Raw genomic sequence first — 9,517 nt, 5'->3', positions numbered from 1 at the left:
GGAGACAGGAGGCGCCAGGCTGACAGATGCACATCCAACCACGCGGACACAGCGGAGGCCACGGCTGACGTAATCGCCACTCAGACACTCTGCATGCAGAAGTTCAGGGACGGCGGCGGAGGCCGCGGGAGACGCCATGCCAGGTGTAATATGGCGTTTACTGTGACAGCGTCCCAGAGTGACAGGAGAGGATACAGGAATGTACACATCAGGATAACAGATGGAATCCGGTCCTGGAGCGCTGAGCCAGCCTTAGGAGGCATCTGATGGGTAAGAAATGGCGTCCAGATACCCGGATCGTGACAGTAGCATTTCATATGCAAATACAGCCACAGTCTCACACAGAATATAGGCATGCTGCATATCATTTTAATCAGCAGAAGCTGCTTGTGCATCCTGGTCACATAGCAATGCAAATAAGATGCATTTTCATAAAAAAAAATGTGCCCAACGTTAGCATTGAGGCAAGATTTATGAGGACATATCTGTATCCAAGCAGAGGCAGAGGTCACAGTGTTAGTGGCAGTGTGAGTGCTGTGTGCATGTGGGTGGGTTGGTTGTGCAGTAGTGTTCGGAATATGTGTAAGGAGCATTATGTGTGTCATGTAAAAATGCATTAATAATTTGCAACATATGTGTAAGGGGCACTATGTGTGTCATTATGTGTATAAGGGCATTAATAATGTGCGGCATATGTGTAACAGGGTACTACTGTATGTGTGTCATTATGTGTATAGGGGCACTAATAATGTGCAGCAAATGTGTAGGGGGCACTATGTGTGTCATTATGTGCATAAGGGCATTAATATTGTGCAGCATATGTGTAAGGGACATTATGTGTAAAAGGGCATTAATAAAGGTTGTCATAATGTGTAAGGCAAATTATGTTTATAGGGACATTAATAATGTGTCTCATATGTGTAAGGGGCATTACTGTGTGGCATTATGTGTATAAGGTGCTCTACTATGTGGCATTGCGTATAGAAAGGGCACTACTGTGTCATCTAATGGGAATAAAGAGCAATATGGTGTGTTATTATGTGAATAAGGAGCAATGCAGTGTGATGTAATGTGAATAAGGGGCTCTACTGTGAGGAGTAACGTTTATAAGGTAAAGTGATACTACTGTGGGATGTAATATGAATTATGGACACTATCGCATGATCAAATGTGAATAAAGTTGCAGTACTGTGTGGCGTAATTGGAATTGGGGTTATTATTGTGTGGCCATACCCTTTACCAGAAAAAAACACACCCTTTTTGGGCTGTGCTCCAAATGTGCAAACTGTTCCTATTTAAAATATAGGGGGTACAAACACCAAAATAAGGACTGCTATGGATGAGGCATGGTGGTGCTGGGAAAGGTCAGAGGCGGAACCAGCGGTGGTGCTGGGGGGCACCAGCCAAAATCTTGCCTAGGGCATCTTATTGGTTAGGGCCGGCTCTGTGTACGCAACACTATGAGTAATCTTTTGATTGTTCCTACAGAGAAAACACATAAGAAGACTGAACTATTAAGGTTATCTAATATGGTTATCATATTCTTATAGATAAATGTACTATGTGTGTGTGACCATTTATTGCACTGTATTGGAAAGTAACATTCCCTGATCTTAGATAAAATATTAGTTGAGTAATCAGTTATAGTCTTTGCCTGTCCATTGTTGCATAACATCTTTATTAAAAGTGAGAAAAAACTAATTTATGTAATACAAGTGCATAGGAGCAGCAAGCCATAAACAGTATATACCTTGTATTTATAGGGCTTGTATACACCTATATATACTATTTGTGTTAGAAATTACTGTAGATTGGATTATTAGAAAATGAGAAAAAAAATAACAATTAACAATACTCAAAATTCACATATTAAGAGCTGTACTGTATGTCAAATTGGCTGAGGGCTATAGAAGGAAAGAACAACTAAGGTAGAACAATAGTTATTAAAAAGCTTTTGAAGGAATAATCCATCAAGTGACTACTACTTAGACATTCTTAATATTCCCTTTGACAGCAGTAAGGACCATAAGTTTCTTATAATCTACAAGATCATTCTCTACTTTTCTATCAAGCAACTCACAGGACTCAATTTCATATCCTTCATCAGTGAGGGTCTTTTTTACAAAACTCTCATCATAATTCAATGCATGTAGCCTTTCAGTACCAGCGGTGTAATAAGTGACATTTATGCACGCAATTATAATTAAGTGTCCCCCAGGCTTAAGCAGCTTTGACATCTTCCTCAGGTTTCTGATGTAATCTTGTTTGTCATGACTAACCACGTCCAGCATCCACGCTGTGAGTATACAGTCGGCTGGTGGCAACACCTCTGGATCAGTGAGATTTTCTTTGCTGAAGTCAATTTTCACAATGCGTTTAATTGTTTCCTTTACCTTTTCTTCCTGTACTTCATCTGGGTCACTAAAACAAAGAAAACATTACTGTACATTGAGTAATGCAATAGGGTCAAGTGTCATTGCAGAAATGTACTTTTCACTTATGTTCTTTTATTCCTCACCCACAAAAATTAAACAAATCAACGCAACTCAAAGAGTTTTTACCTGTAGCTAATAATGAATTTTGTGCAGCAGTTCAGTGGTCTTCACCATCCTAAGTGTTCTTTATGTGTAAGGTATCTGAATTAAATATTTTCTTGCATGAATTACTATATGCACAATTGGAACTATGGAATCTGGAGGTATATTCACTATTGTCATCTAAGTGTCTCAAACAATTTTTGATATGATATTTATTTTCAACTTACTCATCCTTAATGTTCTTATATGTGTAGAATCATGATACAAGGGGAAAAAAGTTGCAGGTGCACTATCTCACACTAGCTCAACCTGTAATAACCAAAGGCACTTAGCATAATCCTGGCCAGGGCTATGAGCTTACCCACCGCGTCAAGGTAGCCTCTCATTGAGTAAGTCCCTTACACTAAATATAGGGGTTCAGGTCCGGGGGGGGCATGACATCCCAGAGCCACCCAGTCAGACAACCCCAGGGCATCGCAGGAGTGATACAAATAAAGAGTTAAAGAGGTAGGAGCAGCTACAGCTGCATGTGTGAGTGATGTGAGGAGTCAAAAAAAACTGTGAAAGTGTTACATATATATAAAACAAACTATAAGTGCCATAGTGTATTGAAATAGTGTTAGACTGCGATGCCACAGGGACGTCCAGCCACGGTAGGTACAGGTAGCCCCGCACCTCAGAGAATCCCCCCAATATTGACTATCATAGTAAACAAATATACGAGTCTTACCTCAGTGTGCTCACTCCACATATGTAAGTCAGAGTGCTGGGCTATCTAATTAAAATCAGTGAGGGGTGGGCGGAACAGGGTGCTAAACTAGGCGAGGGTGTCTCATGCCTTCAGATATATGTATAAATACATAGAATCAGTTACGAAAGGAGGGGAGGCCTAGTTTGCACACCATAATTAAGTAATGAGGTGCTACTCTGCTTGAGACTTGATACAGTTACAAGGGGGAAAAAGTTGCAGGTGCACTATCTCACACTAGCTCAACCTAAAGTAACCAAAGGCATTTAGCATAATCCTGGCCAGGGCTATGAGCATACTCACCGCACCAAGGTAGCCTCTCATTGAGTAAGTCCCTGACACTAAATATAAGGGTTCAGGTCCGGGGGGCAGGACACCTCAGAGCCACTCAGCCAGACAACCCCAGGGCATCACAAGAGTGATACAAATAAAGAGTTAAAGAGGTAGGAGCAGCTACTGCTGCATGTGTGAGTGATGTGAGGAGTAAAAGAAAATAATGTAAAAGTGTTACATATATATAAAACCAACCATAAGTGCCATAGTGTGTTGAAATAGTGTTAGACTGTGATGCCCCGGGGACGTCCAGCCACGGTAGGTACAGGGAGCCCCGCACCCCAGAGAATGCCCCCAATCTTGACTATCACAGTAAACAAATGTACGAGTCTTACCTCAGTGTGCTCACTCCACATATGTAAGTCAGAGTGCTGGGCTATCTAATTAAAATCAGTGAGGCGTGGGTGGGGCAGGGTGCTAAACTAGACTGAAGGTGTCTCATGCCTTCAGATATATGTATAAATACATAGAATCAGTTACAAAAGGAGGGGAGCCCTAGTTTGCACACCATAATTAAGTAATGAGGTTCTACTCTGCTTGAGACTTGATACAGTATACAAGGGGAAAAAAGTTGCAGGTGCACTATCTCACACTAGCTCAACCTGTAATAACCAAAGGCATTTAGCATAATCCTGGCCAGGGCTATGAGCTTACCCACCGCGCTAAGGTAGCCTCTCATTGAGAAAGTCAATAACACTAAATATAGTGGGTCAGGTCCGGGGGGCAGTTTTTGATATAATATTTATTTTCAACTTGCTCATCTTTAATGTTCTTATATGTGTAGAATCATGTTTTACCTGATGCCGCCCAGCTCGGTAAGAGCCTTACATGCATGAGTCCAACTGAAAGCCCCAGTGCGGGTTTTCACCCATTTGTTGAGTTCCATAATACATGACTCTCTTAATTTTAGTATAATGATCTCTTTAAAAAAATCAGTGATATCAAAAAGTTGATGAACGATGGATCCGAGGCTAATGTCAAACAAAGTTTCTCCTTTAATGCGCCCTAAAGGGAAAAATCAAATAAGTGAGTTAAAGGCAAATAAATTGATTGTTTCTCCCAGCATGGGGTACATATTGGGCCAAATTATGAGTTGATCGCAGCAGCAAGTTTGTTAGCAATTGGAGAAGCTTAGTGGATATACCACAATAGAACTGCGCTCAACACCTAAGGTGTGTGTGTTTAGCTAACAAATGCACATCAGATGTAATAAAGGATAATGTATGAACAGACCCGGAAGCCAGCAGCGCTGCTAGGATACCAGACAGCGGAGGAAGCCGGTGACGGAGCGTGGCGTGCGGCTGGAGTGGGCGACAGGTGAGTTCTCTGTAAGCGGTGGGAGAGGCGCAGCTAGCCGCTCTGCAGAGTGGCATCTGAATCCTTTCCCCACGGCTAGACAGGTCCACCTCTCTGACCGACGTGCACCCGGGGGGCGTCTGAACAAGGACGCACCACGGGCAGCAGGGGCAGAGAGGGGAAACCAGTCCGGAGACCCCTTTTTTACCCCACTTATTCCACCACCGTAAGCTCAGGGCATCGTGAAGGTTTTAAAGATTTTTTTACCAACACCAGCATTTGTTATTATTATTATTTTTTTCCTAAAGACTTTTCAACAGCAGATGTGCGGGAAGCCGCAGTCTGTATTATAACCTGCATGAACTTTATAAGAGACAATATCGCCCACCCTGGGCATTAACCGCACACCTTTAGATTGGCCAGTATACAATAAATACAGTGGCTCACAACAATTATTTTGCATCATATTGTTATTTTTGTGATTTCTATATCCAAGTGCAAACTCATATTTGGGTCTGTTCATACATTATCCTTTATTACATCTGATGTGCATTCATTAGCTAAACACACACACCTTAGGGGTTGAGCGCAGTTCTGTTGTGGTATATCCACTAAGCTTCTCCATTTACGTATAGGTGGGTTGGAACACCCATCAGAACGAGCAGCACACCCCGGCTAGCTATAGAATAAAGACAGTGCGCAGAACCCTCCAATTTATAGTGTTGTTAGCAGTTGGGCAAAACCATGTGCACTGCAGGGGGGGACAGATATAACATGTGCAGAGAGAGTTAAATTTGGGTGGGGTGTATTCAAACTGAAATCTAAATTGCAGTGTAAAAATAAAGCAGACAGTATATACCCTGCACATAAACAAAATAGCCCACCGAAATCTAACTCTCTCTGCAAATGTTATATCTGTCCCCCCTGCAGTGCACATGGTTTTGCCCAATTGCTAACAAACTTGCTGCTGTGATCAACTCAGAATTACCCCCATTGAACTGAAATACATTTTATGATGTTTTTTTCATGGCACAATACAGAAGTAATGGAAACATACTTTGTATGGGACATTGTATTAGCTAGAAAAGCATAAATATATACAGACGCATCGTCTTATGGTGTTGATTGTGGTATGCGACTCGCGGGATAGTGGGAGGGTGCACATGTGCGTGCCCGCAATTAATTTATGTTAGACGGGAGACCTGCAGGAGCGACTCAGTTCATCATGCTGCGGCATAGCATTACCGTGTTGGATATGCAACAACACTGTAACTACAACAACACTGGAAGAGAACAAAACTGAAAAAATAGCTTCATGACATCTCTCCCTACACTCTGTGTGATGGCACAGGCCATGCTGCAATACTTATGGCCCTACTGTACACTGTAACGTCATCCATTTAATTTCTCTGTTACTTAGAATAACCATGCTGTATCAATTTATCCTGAATACAAACCTGTTGCTAATGCGCTGTGCAGCTTCTCTATAATAAACACCACTGTCTCCTCTCTGAACACACTGTCTGGCTCAAAATAACATTTAAGGAAGCCTCTAGAATCCATCCCATGCAGATGATAAAACTTCAAATTGGGTCTGGCTTCCATTCTCTTATCTTCTTTATCACGTAATGGGATGAGTCTCTGATCAGTAACTGTAGTTTATAGTAATACAGTACAGTATGTTTGTATGGATGATCTCTTTATATGCAAAAGCAGCCTTCAGTTATTGACTTTATACTCAGAATGCTTTCATACACAGCTGACTATAAATACTGTATATCACAAAAATCTTATGACAATAATTAAAGATGATTCAATATTTAACCTAACCAGGTGATGTTACACCAATCCAATGTGCCATGAATCATCATTGTTTTGTTTCTGTTTGTGTTTAAACCTCTATGTTCCATCTTAGTGTAACCCGTCCTTTACCGTAAAAGTCTAGTGAGCTACAGTATGAATTGCTCCATGACTAGTGCCTCCACCCCAACATGTATGCAGTTGTTATATGGGGCTTACTCACTGTTGTGTACTGAACAGCTACAATACTATGTGTACAGAAATTATTTTTTTAACTTACATATAAAAAAACCAGAACCGTAACTAGGTGTGGGCGGGTGGTGATTAGCACACAGCACATTTGCGCTGTGGGTGCACCATCCGCCCTGATTGACAGCAGCCAGTTGGGGGACAATAGCCGTGGAGATGCGGGACGTACCTTCCGTCCTTGCCTGTTCCCCCATCTGAAGCTGCTGGAAACTCAATTCCCACTGGAAGCAGGCACCTGGAGCCGCAACTTCTGGTAATGATAGAGGAGCTGTGTACGCCAGTCCCTCCAGCCTCCCCTCTCCATCGCCTCGCCTGAGGACTGAATGGGCATTGGCAGCAGGGGGTCACTGATGTGTGAAGCTGTCATTCGTCTCGGCCATGATGCCTCCTGCTCTGGACCTCTGGCGGACTCTGGTGCAGGGCTGTGGGGACCTTTCCTGCTTGCTCCGTCTTCTCTGCCTCGGCACAGCCCAGGCTACTCTGGCTATGGCTCACACTACCTGTGGTCATTACTGACCCACCACCTTCATTCCCTTTAGCTGCCCCCTTCTCTCTGGAAGGTGATGGGAGATCTTGTTCCCCAGCAGATTGTTTCTCCCTGCCGCCAGCTGGTGCTAGCCTCATGTCTCAGTACCCTGAATTCTTTATAGTAAATCTGGAATCACCTGAGCTGAAGCATCTTTTGTACAGGTCTCTGGTCTCCAATACCTCCATTCCTATTTACCTTACTGTCCACATGTTGATCCTCCTCTATAGCTGAGATGTCTGCCATGACAACTGCTAGCTGCAGCGCTGCCCACTATAACAGTAGCATTGCACACGGCTCTTCTACCGGACGCAAGGGATGCTGATGTACATTGTAGCCAAAGCGCAGCTCGGTCTCCATGTGTGCTCTGTCTCACTCCTCCCCTTTCATGCAGCAGCGTCCCTGCACCAGCCCGGGCCAGAGCCATGCAGGAGATGCTGAACGAAGCACAGGTGATGCCGGGAGACACTGCCGTCGTCACATAGGTAGAGTGTGTCCCCCATGTGCTCCACCCTCTCTCTCTCTCGCCTTCTCCCCACTCTCTCTCTTTCTCTCTACCTACCACCACCTTTCTGTTTCTCTACCTCCCAACCATATCTCTCTCTCCCACCCCTCTCTCCTGTGACTCTACCTGCCGTAATGTGTAAAAGGGGACTCTGCTGCCGTAATGTTTAAAAGGGGTACTCTGCATGCCATAATGTGTAAAACGGGGGACTCTGCCTGCTGACATGTGTAAAAGGGGACTCTACCTGCTGTAATGTGTAAAAGGGAACTCTACTTGGCATAATGTGTGATAGGGGCTCTACCTGGAGTAATGTATAAAATGGGGCTCTACCTGATGTAATGTGTAAAAAGGGCTCTACCTGGTGTAATGCGTGTAAGTGGCACTACTGTGCTGCGTCATTTTAATAATTAAGAGTACTGTGCAGCGTAATATGAATTGGTATTATTTTGTGGCCATGACCCTTCCCCATGAAGCCACACCCCTATATTTTTGGCCCTATTTTAATTGGAGGGGGGCGATGCTGTTTCTTGCACACAGCGCTAAATGTCTAGTTACGGCACTGTATAAAACTGTCCCATTGTCACCACAAACCCAGCTTTAAAGAAGTTGAGGAAGAAAGCTCCACTTAGCATCAGGAGGGGCCTAATTTGAAGGATTTACTCTTCAGTCCAAATATGGTGCAGAGTACAACTCCTGGGGGCAACTGGTTGAATAATCGGACTGTTTGCTTTAAGTGCTTGTGCTGTACGATATGTGGGGCGCTCATAATGGAACAAATCTTCTGTCACTCATGAATTGGAAATAACATTTTCCTGCACCACTGATGGACTTGTCAGCTTGATCACGTGATTTATTTTCTAATGTGCCCCTGTGGCCTAATGTATATTGGAAAAACAATAAAGAATTTTAGGGAGAGGATGACCCAACATCAGTCCCCTATCCATTTCACATATTCCATTGGTGCAATAGATAAACCCGTGGAAGCGCATCTTCTTCAAGTGTGTACATTGGGCAATAAGATTCTAGATTGGATTTCACCACTCAAGAGAGGAGGGGACGGTGGCCTATGGTTATTAAAATGTGAATCCAGATGGACACATCAACTGGACGCTGAGGCCTTAATGAGGTCAACCCGCTAAGTATGTTTCTATATGATAAAACACACACAGTTTTTGACCACGCGCTGATCAGCGTAATTCCTGTGCAACCAGTAATATAGGGTTTGTACAACCCTATAGATCGTAAAAAAATAAGGAAAGAAATATATTACAGCATTTATGAATTTATTTAAACACTTTATTAAAAATACAATATTTCTTCATATTGGGGCTTATTAGAATTCATGTTACTCTAAACCAGCAAAGGTACTATATACAGTACCAGTGCTGTATGAGAAACTAATGTCCAAGATTCTTGAGGGTGCATAGCCCCCCTGAGTTTGGGAGCCTGGTACGAGCATACTCCTTTGTCCCTGCTGTTACCAGACCTGGCTGCTGTGTCCACCAGTGACTGACATCACAATA

At 43.2% G+C, this 9,517-nt stretch overlaps 1 protein-coding gene across 1 annotated transcript; it reads right to left on the bottom strand.

Moving 5' to 3' along the window:
- Window positions 1-1,985: 1,985 nt before the first annotated feature.
- LOC134965342 (nicotinamide N-methyltransferase-like) lies at window positions 1,986-7,735 on the bottom strand. Its single transcript, XM_063941813.1, has 4 exons — window positions 7,672-7,735; window positions 6,372-6,566; window positions 4,416-4,623; window positions 1,986-2,421 (listed from the first exon to the last, which is right to left on the bottom strand). The coding sequence occupies exons 1-4, from the start codon at window positions 7,733-7,735 to the stop codon at window positions 1,986-1,988; spliced, it is 903 nt and encodes a 300-aa protein (XP_063797883.1).
- Between the last annotated feature and the right edge of the window lie 1,782 nt (window positions 7,736-9,517).

This window comes from Pseudophryne corroboree, chromosome 10 (genome assembly GCF_028390025.1).
Source record: "Pseudophryne corroboree isolate aPseCor3 chromosome 10, aPseCor3.hap2, whole genome shotgun sequence".
NCBI classification, from domain to species: Eukaryota; Metazoa; Chordata; class Amphibia; order Anura; family Myobatrachidae; genus Pseudophryne; species Pseudophryne corroboree.
Note: the sequence above shows the minus strand (reverse complement) of the source record. Positions and strands in the feature narration are given on the sequence as shown.

Excerpts from the sequence above, each read along its gene's own strand:
- LOC134965342 (XM_063941813.1), bottom strand. The coding sequence starts at position 7,735 with ATGGCAGACATCTCAGCTATAGAGGAGGATCAACATGTGGACAGTAAG. Across the intron at positions 4,624-6,371 it reads GCACAGCGCATTAGCAACAG|GGCGCATTAAAGGAGAAACT; the intron begins GTTTGTATTCAG and ends TTTTCCCTTTAG. Across the intron at positions 2,422-4,415 it reads ACCGAGCTGGGCGGCATCAG|TGACCCAGATGAAGTACAGG; the intron begins GTAAAACATGAT and ends TCTTTGTTTTAG.